The sequence below is a fragment of the Rattus norvegicus genome, chromosome 16, assembly GCF_036323735.1.
Source record: "Rattus norvegicus strain BN/NHsdMcwi chromosome 16, GRCr8, whole genome shotgun sequence".
Lineage (NCBI taxonomy): Eukaryota > Metazoa > Chordata > Mammalia > Rodentia > Muridae > Rattus > Rattus norvegicus.
In genome coordinates this window covers 32,771,782-32,791,170 of record NC_086034.1, presented here as the reverse complement: position 1 = coordinate 32,791,170, position 19,389 = coordinate 32,771,782, and the positions used below count along the sequence as shown (strand labels likewise).

Genomic DNA, 19,389 nt, shown 5'->3' with positions numbered 1-19,389 from the left:
TCAGATCTGGGTGCAGTCTGGACCACAGAGCTCCTGAAGCTTGACTGCCCCTATCTTCCTGTGCCTAGAGGCCTTATACAGATTCCTCTTGGGCCAGGGATGTGGGCAAAGGTGGGCAGAAGTGGCGGTCTCTCCTGCCCTGCAGTCTCAGGATTGCCCACATGTCTGGGTGATGAGCTCTCTCTCCCACGGTTTTTGGAGAAGGGAGCTGTGGGCATGAATATTCTGAAGGGATGATGTGTACACGGCTTTTAATGTTTAGGTGGGCAATTATGTCTTATCAATTGGATCAGAGGTTATTGTGCTGTGTGTTCTTTCTTATGGCTCTTTATTAATTTACATTTAAGAGAATTTGTGGTGATGGAGACACTGGACTGGCATGGAATTGAGATGTATATTTCTGGCATGGAGGCAACCTGACTTGGGAACTAGATAGGTAGAGAGATTGTTGCCAGTCTCAGAGAGAAGCCTTTGGCAGTGTGATATGGGATGGAGCAGAGCAGGTGAGATGCTTTGCTGACTGAGATGAAGATATCTACCATATATCTTGGGGCACTACAGTGCCGGACCTAGTGGGGGTAAAAGACAGCATTTTTTATAATTGTACAGCAACATCTCCTCATATCTATTCTGTATAGTACTTGATGTTCTAGTCAGAGCAATAAGACAACAAAATGAGATCAAGGGGACACAAATTGACAAAGAAAAAGTCAAGGTATCACTATTTGCAGATGATATGACGATATGCAAAAGCAACCCCCAAAATTCTACCAGAGAACACCTACCACTGATAAACAACTTCAACAAAGTGGCCTGATATAAAACTAACTCCAACAAATCAGTAGCCTTCCTTTATACAAATGTAACTGGGCTGAGAAAGAAATTAGGGAAACAACACCCTTCACAAGAGATGTAATAATATAAAATGTATTGGAGTAACACTAACTAAACAAGTGAAAGATCAGTGTGCCAAGAATTTTAAGTTTTTCAAGAAGGAAGTCAAAGAAGACCTCAGAAAATGGAGAGATCTCCCAAGTTCATCGATTTGTAGAATTAACATACTAAAAATGTCCATCCTACCAAAATCGATCTGCAGGTTCAATGCAGTCTCCATCAATATTCCAACACAATTCTTCAAAGACATGGAAAGAGCAACTCTCAATTTACATGGAAAAAAACTCAGAATAGTGAAAATAATTCTTAATAATAAAAGAATGATTGGGGGAATCACCATCCCTGACCTCAAGCTATACTACAGAGCAATAGTGATAAAAACTGCATGGTACTGGAACAGAGACAGACAGGTTGATCAATGGAATAGAATTGAAGACCCAGATATAAAACTGCACACTTATGCACACTTGATCTTTGACAAAGAAGCCAAAAATATACAATGGAAAAAAGAAAGCATCTTCAATAAATGGTGCTGTTCCAACTGGCTGTCTGCATGTAGAAAAATGAAAATAGATTCGTATTTATCACAATGCACAAAGCTTAAGTCCAAGTCGATCAAGGACGTCAGCACAAACCAGATTAACTGAATCTAATAGAAGAGAAAGTGGCAAAGAACCTTGAACTCATTGTCACATTCAAAAATTTCCTAAACAGAACTCCAATGGCTCACACTCTAAGATCAAGAATTGATAAACGGGACATCACAAAACTGGAAAGCTTCTGTAAGGCAAAGGACAAATTGGCATCCTACGGATTGGGAAAATTTTTTCACTGATCCCACATCTGATAGAGGGTTAATATCCAAAATATATAAAGAACACAAGAAGTTTACAACCAAAAAATCAAACAACTCAGTCAAAAAATGAGGTATAGAAGTAAACCGAGAATTCACAATAGAGGAATCTCAAATGGCTGAGAAGCACTAAAGAAATGTTCAAATTTCTTAGATCAGAGAAATGAAAATCAAAACAACCCTGAGATTCTACCTTACACCAGTCAGAATGGCTAAGATCAAAACCTCAGGTGATATCACATGTTGGCAAGGATGTGGAGAAAGAGGAGCACTCCTCCATTGATGGTGGGATAGCCTGAGTCCAGAAAATACCTTTGAGGATGGTCACACACTGAGAGTGGACACACACTGACGGTGGACGCACACTGATGGTGGACACACATTGAGGGTTGTCACACATGGAGGGTGTTCACACTGAAAGTGGTCAGATGCTTCAATTTTATAGATTCCAAACTGATATTAAGACAGTTATGATCAGACTTTCTTATTGTAGGAACTGACAGTTCATATTTAAATAAAATCGAGTCCAATGCAATGCTTTTCTTATCCCACCATATACAGTTTAATTAGTTACTAATTGAATAAGGGCTACAAATCCAGGATTACATATTTTCAATAGTAGATTTATTTTTGTCTCAGAATAATTGTAGAGATATAAGAAGATATGATTTTATGGTTTTGTTTCAGTGTCAATGACAGCACACGTTCAGCCGTCTATATCTGGTGTCTATAAAGAAGATTCCATTATCTTCAAACCCTCCCTCTTTTTAATAGTCTTCCACATCACCGGCGCAGATGGCAAGCAATGCTTTCTTATAGTGTCCTGAAGCAAAATTCTGAAAAGAGAAAAATAAAGGCACATAAAACTCAAATCTCTCCCTGTTTCTAAAAGTCAACTGTACATTTTATAATTGCAGTATAAAAGATTCATGGACCATTAGCCTTCACTAAAATTATTTTTAGTCTAAAGATTTTCTAAGTACTATTCGAAGTGAAACTTATTAAAATAGTGCTGTGCTGTAGTTGAAATGATATGCTTTGTATAGAGCTGATGAAAGTTTAATAACATGTTTTACAGTGAATCTTTTCTTCAGCTTTAGGAATTGACACACTAATGTCACTACTATAGTAAATCAGTGTAGATTCTGGACACTGCCAATGTGTCTCAAAAGATTTGAAAATATTTATACTGTTTAATTCAGTAAATCCTATAGCAGGAAATACATTTAAAATATTATCAATTATGGATGAGTACCAGATTTATGCTAGCAACATCTGCCCTTTAATGTTACATATAACAATGAAAGGCATTCAATCATGTGAGACAGTTTTTCTATTTCACAACGTACTTTATAAAAAGGATGTCTTATTTTCATAAAATCCTTTCTTTTGGTAGCAAAATGTTATTGTTTATGTCTGTGTGAAAAAAGATCCACCTTAGTCCACTGGGGCTTTCACAATCGAGGTGACTTAAAATATCAGAAGTTTATGTCTAAGTTAGGGCAGATGGGAAATCTAGGTGACAAAGCGTTATGTGAATACTTCTTTATTGACTCCAGCCTGATATGGCAGGAGGGTCAAAGGAACATCCTGGAGCTTTGTCTTCCCAACAAGGAGACTAGCCCTACTTGTGGACTCTATCTTCATGACTTTACTCTCAGATGCCCATCTCCTAGCACCTCTCAGATGCCCATCTCCTAGCACCATCCCCTTAGGGCTAGGGTTTCAGTGTAGGAATCTGGAGAAACAAGCTTTCCAGCCACAGCAGGACCTTTCTAGGTATTTCACTCCCAGGTGTTGGTGGTAGAGAACCAGGGCAACTATGTTTCTTTTTATCTTCTTCCATCAGGTCTAAAGATTCCAGAATAGGTAGCTGAACGAATGTCATTATAGAATCCATCTTCATAAAAACCATTTATTGTATTAATGCTCCTTTACATAAGGCTGTGTAATTAAGACTCACAGATTAGCAACGCGTTATTTTAACTTGTCTTCAATATGATTAGAAATAATTACAAAGAGCATAAACAAGCTAGCTTATTCACTTAGAAATTGAGTTCTGACTCAGTGGTACGAGTTGATCACCACTAACAGCTTTAGGTTTTCGAGAAAGGCATAGTAAACCATTTTATCACAGATTAAAAAAAAACATAAAGTTGATTTTAACTGATGCATCAATTTCTTAGAGCCATTTTGGCTCCTACAAAGGCTACGAAAGCACTCTGGAATTTATGGCTTCGATCTCTGAGGTGCTGGGAGTTATGTCTTGAATAATACAAGGAACTGAACTGTTTTTGCTTGGACTGGGAGTTTCACTTGAAAACAATGTGAGTTTTCAAGGTATAAATTGAGACATAGTCTCAAGTATGGCGCGTGTTCTCCTGCTCTACTCTCTCCATCCTGAACACCATTTTGGTTTTCTTTGCTGAAGAAACTAAACATAATGATTTTATACTGCACCCACAGATTACATGGATGGACCATATATTTCATTTTTTTGCCAAGTTATAGAAGACATTTAAAATGTTTTAGGGAGACCAGAATAAGAAATTGGCCTGTTTGTTTTTGAATTATTTCCTTGCCCTCTGATTGGTGAAGTGTTTGGTCATGTAGAGTTTTACGTATTCAGTAATAAATTTCTCCAAATTGGTAGTTGATGTTATTTGACTGGCTGCCTTGTTTTCTATGAGGCTTTGAGGAGTGGTGCTGGGCAGCAGTTAATACATTCCGGTGGCAAAATACTGTTTTTTTTTGTTTTTGTTTGTTTGTTTGCTTGCTTGCTTGTCTGCTTGCTTGTGTTTCGAGAGGGTTCAAGAAGTGGATCCTAGCCTCTAAGTTGCTTTGGAGCTGAGGGAGACCTTGAAGTGTCGGTTCTCCTATTGCAACCTCAGTAGATCTAGTGTCGGGGTTGCAGGTGAAATCACAGGCAAACTGCCACACCCAGCTGGTCCTGTGCTTTTCACATCAGAAGGGAACCCTGGAACCACAGTCATAGGAAGGGAATATTTTATACAATTACATAAAGAATTTTGTTTAAAAGCAAAGATCAGTATTTCTGTGGTGCAATGACTTTTCCAGGTTGATGTTTGTTAAAGCACTGAACGCTGTCTAAGCTCTTCGAGTCAACCATCCTTGTGAGACATGTAGCTTTTTAGATACCCACAGCAAGTTGTTTCAATTGAAGCTTTTATTTACGGCTCAGAAAGAATAATATGTGAGGTAAATTCAATTATGAAGAGAAGACTTACTTTGATATCATGAAAGAGGGATTTTCCGAATCTCTCCTTGTAACGTTTCCTTATGGTCATTAGATCTATTTCACTTCTGGCGATTAGAATCCTGATGACAGTTTTGTTATGGAAGCCAAAATCCTAAAAACAGCAGAAATGTGGGTAGAGAAAACAGTACTTTAAGACCTGTTCAGCATGGAAGGGCTTCCTTCTCAGTAGCGATTTGCTTGTGGGTCCACAGGACTTAAACATTGCTGTCACTGCTATGGGATGCCTGGGGCCTCCCTTCTCGGAAGTTTCAAACGTCTTTCAAGTGGAACAATGGTGACATCTGGTGGCCACTCAACGTAATCTAATGCTTTATATCAGAATATTTTTGAGTATAAATCTACTAACATTTCATAATTTGGGGAGATTACAACAACCAAAATTCTGACCAAGTTCCCTGAATCAGGGCACAGCTGGGATCAGGGCACAGCTGGAATCAGAATAACTATGATTATTTGTCCAGGTCATACACAGGGAAGGCATTAGGCTGTTGTTGCCGTCATGGTGCATTTGAATGATCAGTTTAAATAAATAAAAAATATTAAGATTCTAAACTGCACGAGGTCAATATACTCTAAGTCTCAGGTGTCTTAAGTACACATGTTGTAGAAAGCAGAGAATATCTGCATTTAATGAATTTCACTTTTGGTGTTTAACTTGCTTCCTTTTACTTGAACACATTTTCTTTGGAATAAAAATAGTAGATATTAATTTTAAATAAGTTAAAAAAGTATGTGTTATACTTACATGGATTGCCCTGTATAATTTATAAGCAAAGTAGCTTGGTTTGTCCTGAACACAACCAACTAGAGAGGAAGAGAGCAAGGAAAAATTTGAGTGACAGGATGTAATTCTTCGGAAGTCGGGAAAGAAATTGAGCACTTACATATTCTTCCAGAATCATCACGTTGCATTATAGTTTCAATACTTAGAATAATGGTAGCACTAGCCACACTCTATCAAAAAGTATAACATATCAATATTTTATTTTGTAATGACAAACGATTGTCTCTGAACATATGGCCATTATTATTAATTTTTTTAAAAAAAGGGCAGGGTATAACTGCATTGCTGTCTTGAGAGGCAGAGACTTTTAACTATAAATATCTATGTTGTCTGTTCACACTGAAATGGTTGGCACCGTCTTCGTATTCTCTAATATCTCTAATATCTCATCACATGAACAACAGATTTCAAAATTCCACCGCTGGTATACAGAAACAGTATGAGTGAAAATCTCATAAATCTACTTGTAAAAAAATACTTTGTTTAGTGAGAAAGCTGAGATTATTAATTATAATTAGCCACATGTCCTTTTCCTAGTTGTAATAGATAAGTGAGATTTAGTTTCTGTTACCCTGTTATTGTCAAATTACTTATTCTACCAATTCTAGAGACTTAGTTGACATCACAGGTTTCTTCCAACTTTCTACAAAATATTTTTTATTTGTGTGCATATGTGTTGATATGATGTATGCACATGTATGTGTGTGCATTCCTGTGCACAAGCACAGAGGTCAGAATAGGCCTCTTTATCACTATCCTTCTTTATTCCTCTCCAGCTATGCTTTTGAGGCAGGGTCTCCCTAAGCCTGGAATTCACATCCTCAGCAAAGCTAGAAGAAATCAAGCTCCGGAAAATCCTCTTGTCTTCATCCATCAAAGCTGGTACTTCAGGCATGTGTGAGATGTCTGGCTTGTTATATTGGTCCTGGAATCCAAACTTAACTCTCAGGATTACTCAGTGAGTGCACTTGGCTACTGAACTACTTTTATGTCTTCTCAATTATTTGTAATAACAAACTGTTTGTACATAGAACCTGAATGCCAGCTACAATGACGTAATAAAATATGATTATAAAAATAATAGATAATTATGCAACTAGTTTGAGGTTTTACATTTTTGCACAGATACCAGATATACATAAAATGAAAATAAATGGGCCAATAATTTAGGGGATGAAAGAAGGTGTTTTACTTGAGCTTCAGGAATTGCTTCATTAAGCATTTTATTTTCATTTTAACCTACTATTCATTTTGAAAAATATCGGTAACTGCTACTTTTGCAAGCAACTACTTGAATTAGAGTTATACCAACTGTATATAATTTTGTGATAGTCTTTTTCTCTCTATAAAGATGCTCTATTAGAGAAACCACAGTTGAGTTAGATTTTAGGCAGGGTTTGAGAATAAAATCGGCCAAAGCTTTGATTATGAGATGATTGTACTTGATTTTTAGTAAAGCAAACAAAACGTAAGGTCCTGGATATAAAAATGTCCCTGTTTCCCTCTTTCATGTAGTGATGAACGAAGGTTCTGCCTTTCTTAACTTCATCCCATGACAGTGAGTGCTTAACAGACAGACCTTTTTCTCTCTTCCTCAGGCTCAACGCTGAAGAAAGGCGTCAGGTCTTAAAGGGCAGAACGTGATTGTTAATGGTCCCTCTGACATTATGCCAGGGACTTTCTCCTTTCGTTTAGTCTGGACTTGTCTTCCTACCCCCTTTTTTGACTTAACTCAAACGATCACCCTTTTCATTACACTATTCATTCCACACTATCCTCTATTCATTATCTTTATTAGAAATTTCTTCATCCAAGACTATATTAGATAGAAGGAGATGCTTATGAGGGTTGCTGTGGTGGAGAGTCTCCAAAGATTAGGATCAGAAAACAATAAATTGCATTAAATTAATACATTGGAAATTTGTCCACTGGGAATTATTCAAATGTATACCTTAGTAATGATCATAAATTAACAAAAAACAAACTTTGGGGTTGGTAATTCAGATATAGTCTTAACTATATGTCTAAGTTACTCTTCTATTGCTGTGAGAAGACACTACGATCAATGCTACTCAGAGAAGTTGGAATCATGGTTTCAGGGTCTGTGATGGTGGAGCAATTGCACAGTGGCAAGAACAGCTGAGAGTTCGCATCTTGAGTCACAAGTAGTAGTCACCTGAGGACATAGTGGGGATGGCGTGAGTCTTTTAAAACCTTAAAGCCTACCCCCGGTGACACACCCTCTCCAACAAGGAGTCCCACCAACTCAGATCCAAGTATTCAATCCTATGAGCATATGAAGGACATGTTCATTCAAACACTGTAAATGTATCCTTCTATTCTTAGTTTCTTCATGTGTAAAATGAGCATTATTCATCCTATTTCGCATTGACAGAAGATGCCAGACTACTCAAGAGTAAGGCTATTGCATAAATGACATCTGTCGGGGGCTGGTCTGGTGCTGCTATATATTCAAATGTTAAATACTGGCTCCCAAAATCTGGCTGCAGTCCAGAGGAGCACTTTCTCATGAATAATGAGAAAATAATGTTATGTAAACTTTGCTCTACAATCTTCTCTGACTGGTTATATAAAAGTGACTGACAGCCAATTACAGGTAAGAACAGAGGTAGGTGGAGCTTTGGTTATGGGGCTGGGGTTTACAGGTAGGGAGCACAAGGAGAGGAAGAGAATGGGGTGGGGGAGAGCAATAGGTTGTCATTAGACAGGATGAGCTAGGAGCATATGGCTGAGAGAAGTGTAACCTGAGGACAGACTGAAGGAGCAAGTCTCAAACAGCAAGTGATTTGGTGAAATCAGCTGACTAAATGTAAAGGCCTCAAAACATATGAAAATCATAAGAGATTAGAGACAACTTTGCGGGTTGAGGCAGATTGCTCCTTCTAGAAGGATAAAGGATGACGGCAGTGTCGTGAATTAGCAAGCACAGTGGAGACCTGTATTGTCTAAGAGGGTCGGGGATCCATAAGAAAGTAATATACATAGCAAGTTCAAGGCCAGCTTGGGCTACATGAGACCCTGTTACAAAAAAATCACACTTGGACATGCAAGTGTGGGAAATACTGCTATGAACACCTTGGGGTTGTAGAGATGGCTCAGCAGTCTAGAACATTCGCTTCCATTCTGTTTGGTGCTCAGTCAGGTGGCTCAGAACTGCCTGTAACTCCAGTTTTAGAAGATCTTCTCCCTCTTCTGGCCTCCTTGAGCACATAGAAACACATAGGTGCATGCTTACACACACACACACACACACACACACACACACACACACACACACACACAAAACCCAACTTTTAAAATGCAGGTTTCTGGCCTGGTAAGGTGGCTGAACAGGTAAAGGGCACCTATTTCCAAGGCGCATAATCAGAGTTCAATCTCAGGAACCCGCTACTAAAGCTTGAGTCTACCATGTTGATAGCTTTCCTGAGCTCAGTGAAAAAAGGAATCCATTTTCTTAGCAGGGCTTCCTCTTCTCTGCCTGATCTGGGGAGCCCAACCTGAATCTCCTACCTAGGGAATTTCAGGTAAGCCTTGGGAGATTCTGGGTTCAGCTTCCTGGAATGCTTCTCTGAAAATGAGCTATCTCCAGAATCATAAGCCTCACCAAATGAAACTCCAACCTAAGAAGAACCACTTCCTGCTCTCCAGGCTTCATATATATAGCCCTTGGTTCACCCCGAATAAACTGTATGCACACACGCCGTTTCCATAAAAAAATGTGATATACTAAATATCCCAAGTTCCCTTTCCTTTAGTTTGTTCAGTGTCTGAAGGGCTCCACACAACCACAGGCCTACAGATGTCTGCTGATGTTGTCTAGGCGGAAGAACCTCTCAGGGCAAGAAGAGTGGAGACAACTTTGTAGAGGACTGTGAAAGTCGATCAGTCAGGGTATCATGGAGGAAAAAGTGGTTACAGAGAATGTATGGATCCTCAGATTAGTTGATGGATATGTCTGTTTGTTTTGAGGGTGCCTTGAACTTAGCACAAATGCTAGGATGACTTTCACCTTGTGCAGCCCTCCTGTCTTAGTTCTAGGTGAGCCATGAAGTGCAGTAATGCTCTTGTCAATGACATCTCCTTAGATAACAGATTGCTTGTATGTAATGGTGGTTCTATAAACTTGTAATGCAGCTACGAACTTCTGTGGCCCTAAGACACTAATTACAGTTGTCATAATGCAGCACCATGCATACTGGCATGCTTGTGACGACACTGTGTAAACAAATGACCATTCTGCCTGTCACGTCAAAGAACAGCTAGCGCACGGAATTACTTACTTATCCTAATACTTGATAATGTCATAAATACATGTTACAACCTCAGGATTTTTATGTTTGTTTGTGTGTTCAGCTATGCCCATGTATAGGTCAAAGGACATCTTTTGGGAGTCCATTCTGTCCTTCTACCAGTGACTCCTAAGGATGGAACTCAGGTCATCAGGTTGGCAGTAAATGCCTGTACAAGATGCATCATCTTTCTGGTCATCTTTCTGGTCATTATGGCACTTTTTCAAGTTTCTTCTTATATGTACATATAAGAAGTTCACAGTGGGGCTAGGGAGATGGCTCAGTCATTAAGAGAGCACACTACTCTTACAGAGGACCCAAGTTCAGTTCCCAGGACCCGTGCCGTCAGGTGGCTGTAACTGCTTATAACTATAGAGTTAGCCAAAAGGACTTGATGACTCTTCGGGCATTTGTACTCACACATACCTACACACAGACATACACACACACATAATTTAAAATTAAGTTTTTAAAAAACTTCCCTGTAAAATAGTATGCCATGTTATGTTGTCAGCTGCCTCATATCTCACAATTACATCAAGAGGCCTGCAATATATACAGATAAATTGCCCTGTGTTGTTTAAACCCACTGTGAAAGTGGTTCTGGAAACTAGAGTTGCTTCCTTCCCTGTTTCAGATCTGATCCTGTTTGATTCTAAATGTCTTCCAAGCATATTGTTTGGGGCTGGTCCCCCTCATTGTGTGACAGAAGGACAAAAAGTTAAAAAAAAGAAGCGTAAGTGGAAACATATCATCGTTGAAAACAGCCGAACAGGAAAGCATTCCTAACAAAACTTATGGCTGCTCACCCCAGTCCCCGTGCCTGCATGGCAGAGAGGAATGAGCACTTCAGTCTTGGGAAGCTCACTAGCAAGAGTAGGGAGCACCTCCTCAGTGGGGAAGGCCAGCTGGCTGACTCAGTTTCCCCAGTCCATTTGTGTTAGGCATTGCGAGCACTCAGTTTGATGGTGTTACCTCTACACACTGTTATTAGTTTTTTCACTTGGGAGCCCCAACCAAGGGGACACCTGCTTTGCCCAGGATTCTCTACTAGGGACTCCAGCTGGCTCCCTTAGAGAGTGTTTCTTAGTATTTCTGCAGAATATTCTGAGCACCTGACTTGGTAATATTTTGGTATCTATCCAGCTCTTGATATTCATTGTTACTTTAGCTTTTATGTACGTGCTATACTATTCATTTCAAACCAGAAGATGACAGCCACTGTAGATCATCCTTTAGACCCTACAGATCAGGGCCACACCACAGCATTGATCTATGCCATCTGAACTGTGCCAACATACTGAGATGCTTGTGTAATACCAAAATCATCATGCTTCTTAGAGTGCATCCCTATTATTAAATAACATACGGCTGGATTTGGATTTAATAATCCTAATACAGTGTTGTGTCAGCCTGATCCAAAGGGATCTCTGTTGAATTTTCTTTCTGAGCTGTTATGAATGGCTTTATGAAGGCAAACGGAAAGAGACACCACTAGGCATTCTCTTCATTCCGTGCAGTACCCATCTGCAGAATCATAAGGAAGCAATCCCGAGTTCATTACGCTAATCCTATTAGCATCTTTTAAAACATGACTCATGCCCCTTCAGAATGATTGCTGTCACGTCAATATTAAATGTTTGTTATCGTGGTCGCATAACCACATGCGCAGGAGTAGCTCAGACTAATTCCAGGAGCGGCTGGCAAAGGGGGAAACTCTCGCTTGCTGATTTCTTTTCCTGACATGTTTGGTCTGGAAACACTTGGGATATAGATGTCATTGTGGTCTCTAGCACTCAGCCATTTCCAACTTGGCCTTCTTCATTTCTTCTCAGAACACTTTTTCATGTCATCTGCTTCTAACCTTCTACCTTGTCTCTTTCTGAGTCCCTTCTTGGAGCCTTCAGTGGTATCCTGTAGTTTCATAACCTCCGACTCGTGTCTCCCTTACCACTCTGATCATCTATGATACATTTACTCTATCCAACTGATGAAATATATCCATGTAGGGAAGGCCCTGAGAACACAGTCAGGTGCTAGCGTCCTAGTCACTACCTCTCATGTTTGTCATCTCAAGCACAGATGATTAGTTCAGATATATGTCATGCTGGAATAAAGAAAATGAAAACCAAGTTCTGTTTCTATAAACATACCTGGAGTGTAAGCAGGCCTAACAGAAGCAGGAGGAGGAGGAGGACGGGGAAGAGGAGGAGGAGAGGAGGAAGAAAATTATAAGTGTCAGGGAAACAGGCCTTGGTTACAATGCCAATGAGGAGAGGGGAGGCAAAACAAACTGCTCTTACAGTTTGGACCATAGTTTATTCTAATTCCATGGCTATGAGTGAGAAAATTGCATGCTTCAACCAGAGCAAACTGTAATAAAAGACAGGCTTTGGTTGGGCTTAATCTTTTTCTGATTTATCAAAATCTGACAGCCAGAAACCTATCAAAGGAAGGAGTGAAAAAACACCTGTGTGACAGTTGAGAACTTGAGGAAGACCCCATGTAGAGTCTAGAAGCTGCTGGGGCCACAGAACCCAGTTTGAACCTAAGGTAGCTAAGAACTAGCCTTGTCTTTCGAGAACATGGTGTCCGGACACCTGAGGTTGTGTGGGAAGCAGCTGGAAGGCAGAGAGCCGTGTTTAGACCTTGTTGGAAACGCACCTTCAGATTCCAAGGAGCTAAAGGCATTGTGCAATGGTACAATGGACCAATCAATGTTCAGATTTTCAGACTTGAAGATGAAAGGGACTAGGGATGTAGTAAGCTTTTTTTTTAATTGGTAACATAACTCTTGCAGGTATATATTATAGATGATACAGTGCTTATAAAATTGCTTTGATTTGTAGTAAGACAGACACGCCTTGTTAACAGATTCATTATTTGTCTTGCATAACCTGTTAGGGTTTGGAAAAAAAATCAATCCAAATACAACAGCTCTCACACTGGAGGGATGACACTTGTTCTTTTTTGTGTGGGGTACTTGATGTTTAAACTATTGTTTTTCCTATAGAAGTAAGACTGGTGACTTTTTAATGAGGTGGTACATTAGTAGGTTCCATTAAGAAATGGCAAAATAGAGTCACACCATAGGCTCCAATCTACTTCTATTAAACATTTCACCCAAATGTTAAAATCTGGAGTAGACATGATTTGGTTGGGATGTCACAAAGCTGACTGTGTACAAAGGACTGGTGTCTACTTCTAGTTAGTGAAATTGTCCCCAGAGGGACACAACAGCATTTGAGAGACTCTCCTTGCTTACCTGACCACTCCCCCATGGCACCTGACATTATTTCTGCCAACTCGGAGGTTACCTATCGTCTTGATATGCTCAGTGACTCCCCATGTTAACAATGCTCATACATGGTGCAGAAGACAGTTTCTTTAATCTTGTCTCTTCCTTCCAATAGCTACCTGTCCAAGGTTAAAGTTATTTGTGTCGTAAAAGCTACCGTCTTGTGTTGGAGTCATAGTGGTCTTTCATAGCAAAAGCCTATCCACAATCATGGAACTAAATGCTGTCATTGTTGCAATGGCCCTTCCCAACTGTATTCCAGGCAGTGATGAGGACTTGTCCTTACCCTTGGCACACAGAGTAATTCCATGTAGCAGGGTTCTGGCTAACACAGGCCAGTGCGTTCCTAATTAAAATGCTGGCAATGGAATATAAGAGTTAAATAGTACCATGCTGGATTACAAATCATATTTATTCTGTTCTTGGCATTACTTCTCTGTTTGTGAGAGAGCGAGCGAACGAGGCCTGGCCCATGGCACCATTGCTCTGCTCCCCAAAGCTGCATCAACTGTGTTTATTCTACCAGTAAAAATGTTGTTGATGCTCCCTCGTGTCAATACTGAGTTGGCCAGGGGTGCACACGGTATGACATTTTCTAAGGAGGACCATGAAATCATTGATCATGGTGCCCTTCTTTTTCGGGTTTCCTTGATGTTGCCTTGGGGAATGGAAGGAAGCCATCCATAGGCACCTGCTTTTAGAGAAGCAATCAACATGCAGACTGGAATTACCTCTATGCTGGTAAAAAATGATTTTGAAACTCTTTCTTTTAAAGAAAGAATCCATTTTAATATAACGGGAGTTTTCTTTTTTATTATTAACATTTTTCTTTTCTTTTCCCTGTTTTCTCTTCCTTGTCCTTCTACCTTCTTTTTGGAACATTCTCCTCTATTAACTGTCAGACCCTTTCCCCAAAGCTCTTTCTCTCTCAGAAGATACACTTTTCCAATTCTGGCAGCCAAGGTTCAATGCCGTCCCCTTAGGAAGAAACCTTATTTCCTATGGTGTCCTTGGTTATGCTTTGGGGCTGATGATTACAGACTCACTAGACACTGGCTGCTGAGAGCATATGCAGCTATACAGAGGTAGCCTTCACTGTTGGGACTCATACAGAAGAGAACAAAGTGACTTCCTGTGCGTTTGTGACTTTTCTGTCATGGAATGCTGGCAGTTACGTTTCCCTATCAGTGTACAGGTGGCTAGTGGTTCACTTTTATTCCAGCAGATTATTCAACATATCACTAAATTTTGGCTCAAAGAACTAAAATGAAGCAGGAAAAGTATTCCTATAGCAACACGCCATTTGAATACGGCAACGAGAAGGAGAGTTTTGCATCTTGCTTTAAACGCAGCAAGCCATGGTGGGTTTCAGGCATAATTCTATTTGCCACAGTTACATTTATAATGTCATTCCTAACAGTCAAAAGAATGTGGTGTTTACAGAGAGCTTGTAATAGCTGTAATTATACGTGCACACACTGCGTGCTTCATAGTGAGGCATTGCCCCAGGCAAATGAAGAAGCGGGTCACGAAGAAATGAAATCAGCGTCATAGGAAAGACTTGAAAGCATGAGCAGCTCTTGCTGTGGAAGCAGCAGAAACTTCACAGTCAGGTTCTTGGGAAACTACGATTTTGTACCATTAAGTGTGCAGAGGCTCACTCATTTCCTTGTGAGCATTTTGCCGTATTTTCTAATACTTAAGCAAGACAGTACAAAATCAAAGCCAACCTGCCAGCTTGGGAAAAGTGTATATTTGTTATTCAAATTATTTAACGATTCTTTCCTGCTAAAATTATTGGAATACAAAAACAAGGAGCAAAGTGTTGGGAAGCTACTTTCAATGGACTTTAGCAAATATTTAACGGGTACCTCTGAGACAAGCTGAGGAAATGAAGGGACAATTTAAAGAACCTCAAGAAAACAATAGTCAAGAGGCCTGGGTCAGGAAAGTTTTCCACAATGACTGTAAGTCACGATACATGGCTGACCTCCACAGCTCTGAAGGATGGAGCAAGAGGATGGAGAGACCATTAGGTGTGTGTGGGGGATTGGAAGAAATCCCTTTTTCTTGACTTGATTCCCATCCCCCACAGCCATAAAGAAACTGAAGGCCAAGTAAGGTAAAAAGTTGCTAGAAAGTAGAAATATACAGAGACTCGACACAGTGACTCCAGGGAATTCTTAGTGGAGTCTGACCCTGATAGGCAAACCTAGGATTCTGAGGAAATAGACACGGAAATGCCTGTAAGCATGCGTTTGTGATTCTTACAAGCTCATTGTTTGTCCTATACTGCTGAGGGAGGCAGTTTCTTTCCATTATCCCCATAGTGTTGTGCATGCTTAGGATTTAAAAATGGAAATTGAAGTGCAAAGATTTTAAAGACAGAAAAGAAGAACAATGACTTTTGAGCAGATAGAATATGGGGGATCTTATACCAAATCAACAGTAATAAAAGTAAGAACTTTTTAAAACATTTATTTAATAAATTATGTTATTGTATTTTGTGTGTGTGTCTATTCTCTCTCTCTCTCTGTATGTGTGCACATGTGTGTGTGTGTGTGTGTGTGCACGTGTGCGTGTGCACATGTGCATGTACTTACATGCTGTACCCACAGTGTTGAGTTCATCAGAATTGTAGCTACAGGTGTTGGTGGGACTCCTGGCTTGTCATATGGGTGCTGGGGCCCAAACTCTGGTCCTTGTGATTATACGGCACGCACTACTAACCAATTAGTCATCTCTCCAGTTCCAAAGAAACCACTAAAAAATAACTTTACAAGTGAGATGTTAATATATGTTAGCATATTACTGCATGTCCAACACAATTTTAAATTCTTTATCTGTCTTGGTTGACCTAAACACTGCCCTATAAGTATGTACGGTCATTATTTTATTTTATTAGGAAGGCTATTGAGGCATGAAAGCTTAAACTTACCAAGTTGCCTATCTGATACATGGCATAACCAGAATTTCTCTCACTCTACAATCTACTGTACTCAGCTGTTTTGACAGGTTTTTTTTTCTCAAGCCAATTTTTAATTCTGAAGGGATTCGCTATACATGTCTTTATTTCTTGGGTGAATTTACTTTAATGGTTGTTTGTTTATTTGTTTTCTTGTCAACAATGGAAACTTGCCCAATGAGAGATAAATTGATATGAATTCCCAGTTTGGTTCCTACTATTGATGACTGATACCAATGACAGTTTTCATCAACAAAAATTCCTCAATGCAGTAATACTACTTCTTCTTCTTGAACACAGAGGTTGCTTTTTATTTATTTAATGTTCTTTCTATCTATCTATCTATCTATCTATCTATCTATCTATCTATCTATCTATCATCTACCTGCCTACCTACTTATCCATCCATCCATCCATCCATCCATCCATCCATCCATCATCTATATCTTCCTCCTCCTCCTTCTCCTCCTCCTTCTCCTCCTCCTCCTCATGATCATCATCATCATCTATATAGTGTTGTGTGCATGTGAAGATCCTTGCCTGCACAGCTGCACATGTACCACATTGTTCATGTGGTAGTCAATGGGCAAACTGTAGCCATTGGTTCTCTGCTTCATCATTTGGGTTGAATTTAGGTCTCATCAACCTTGACAGTAAATGCCTTTGCTTCCGAGCCATCTTCCAGGCCTTGAAGCTTGCTTCTTGACTCCCTGAAACAGCATTGTGAGCAGCCTTATTGTGGATATCATGAATGTGCTTGTCACACACCCTGGTGCTGCCCGGGAAGAGGAAATGAAACCCGGAAAGGAGGTGAGGTAGCAACTGGCCATCTGTAAATGTTCAAACTATGAAACAGCAATTCCAGCCAACAGGTCTGATACCTCCTGTGTCAGCAGTACAGAGCAACTCCATTTTCTCAAGATCTGAAGCAAAAGATTCAACAGTCTGATCAATGATAGCCTTCTGTTTAAACTACCATAGAGATAAACCCAGTGTTTTAAAGGAAGAATTCCAAGTGGGCAGGTACTGGAGACAAGTGGATTGAGAAAGAACAGAGGTGTGGGAAGGAAGACAGAGCATCAAGCAGACCACCATACACTTTTAGTCTGTGGGGCACAGACAAGTATGTCCGGAGAAGGCAGAGAGAAGGTTCCATTTCCACATCACCGAAGGGCACTACTCCATTGCTGAGATCTTTTGGTTTCTAGTTCAACAGTAATTTGTTGTTCTAGGGAACATTTCTTGACATTTGTTACACAAAAAGGCCCATGTGGAGAAGAAAAAAAGAACTCAATAACAAAAGAGTAAGAAACTCCACACACGTGCATGAATTCAAGTGTCTACATTTTGACTTTTTCTTGTATCTTCTGTAGCCAAAAACCTGGGTAGACTATTTCATTAAAGGTCTTTGCCATAAGACTGAAAACATAATATTTTATTGGAACATAACAAAATCAAAACAAAAAAGTGATTTTTAAAGTCCTAAAATATCACTGACACAACCCAGAAAAGTGGTTAACAAATAACTTATAATGGAAAATGACTAAGATCCACCCTATTCAATTCATGTTACTAGAGACGTCAAGATGTTTTTAATGATGGTTTTCTTCTGGTACTGGGGACTGAATCCAGGGCCTTGAATGTGCTGGGCAGATGATTTTTCACTGAGCTATATGCACCTGGCTCTTCTGGGTGGTTTTTCTGTACTAAATTATGCACAGTACCAGTGCATAGATAGTATAGATGGTAAAGGAAGATAAAAGGCAATGCTTTTAAGGTTATGCTGTGACCACAACCGAAGCCCCTTGGTTCTTTGTCTCTGTGGTTACTGGCATATTTAATGTAACATTTGACATTCTTGTGTACTAGTTTGTATTCTGACAACCTCAGTAGGCTTAAGATGGTGTTGTTTTAGAAAGTAACTTTAAGAAAACCATTTATTCATGCTAGTTGTGTATATTCACGAGGCCAGGCTGTCCTCAATCCCCCTTTTGCTATGAATGGATAAGGCCCCTGCTTCCACTGTTCGAGTGTTTGTTGGCTTCTTTGCTCATTTTCAGGTGCTTGGTATCAGACCGTGGGCTTTGTGCATGTTAACCAAGCACTTTGCTAACTGAGCCACTGTGCACTTCTTTTTTTGGGTGTGAGCCTAGCCTTTAACGGCTGAGCCATCTCTCCAGCCCTGTGCACTTCTTTTTAACTTGCTTACTCTTAATTGGTATTTTATTTTTGAGTTTCAGATCTGATAAATTCACCTCTGGTTTATTCATTATGTATATATCTTGATTTAATTTATTCACTTACTTTTATAGCTTTTCCAGTTTTATTGAGAACACCAGGGCAACATTTTCTTCCACCTTGGAGTGGAATTTACTCCCAGAGTTATTCAACATGTATTTATTGATCACATATTAGATGTCAGATGCCATTTTAGATCTCAGACACCAATAAATGAAAAAAAAAGGTAGGTCCTTATACTCAAGGATTTTTAATTCTGTTGAAGGAAATGGATAGTAAAATTGAACCAGTAATCCACAGTATGTCATAAAAGTTTATGGAGAAAACTGCCAGATACTACAATTGTGCGGTATGGGCAGGACCTCTCTCCACCCCCTTTTAACATAGGGTAGATATAGCAAGACATACCCCAAAGATACTTTATGGAAAAATATGAAGAGAGAACATTCCACGGAGAAAGAGCAGAAGGCACAGAGGGCCCCTATGAAGGAGGTGCAGTAAGGTCCCTTAGGCTGATGTGGACTCTTCGGCGGTAAGAAGCTGGGATAAATCAAACAGAAGAGACCTTATTAGGATCTGCTAGGACAGTGTATTTTATTCCACTTTATTCCATATAAAAAGTCACTGCATGTAGTGCTATGATGACAGTTCACTGAAAAGGACTCTGATGGGAGTCATGGGGACATGGATGAACAAATGTAGGCCCAAGGAAGTCTATCAGAGGGCAGTGCTAGTATCTGAGAGAGAGCTTGAAGCTTGGAGGGGAG

The 19,389-nt window shown here is 39.7% G+C and overlaps 1 protein-coding gene across 4 annotated transcripts in view; it reads right to left on the bottom strand.

Moving 5' to 3' along the window:
* Positions 1 to 2,285: 2,285 nt before the first annotated feature.
* LOC134478835 (palladin-like) overlaps positions 2,286 to 19,389 on the bottom strand; it is a 41,257-nt gene continuing 24,153 nt past the window's right edge. Inside the window, exons 3-5 of one of the 4 annotated variants that reach the window (XM_063275855.1) lie at positions 5,773 to 19,162; positions 4,996 to 5,118; positions 2,567 to 2,583 (exon numbers count right to left, since the gene is read on the bottom strand). In XM_063275855.1, the coding sequence (XP_063131925.1) occupies positions 18,937 to 19,162 (226 nt within the window). In that variant the 3' untranslated portion in view covers positions 2,567 to 2,583; positions 4,996 to 5,118; positions 5,773 to 18,936. Of the gene's footprint in view, positions 2,584 to 4,995; positions 5,119 to 5,772; positions 19,163 to 19,389 lie in introns of all 4 variants that reach the window. The other 3 variants (XM_063275857.1, XM_063275858.1, XM_063275856.1) reach the window with 3 other exon arrangements.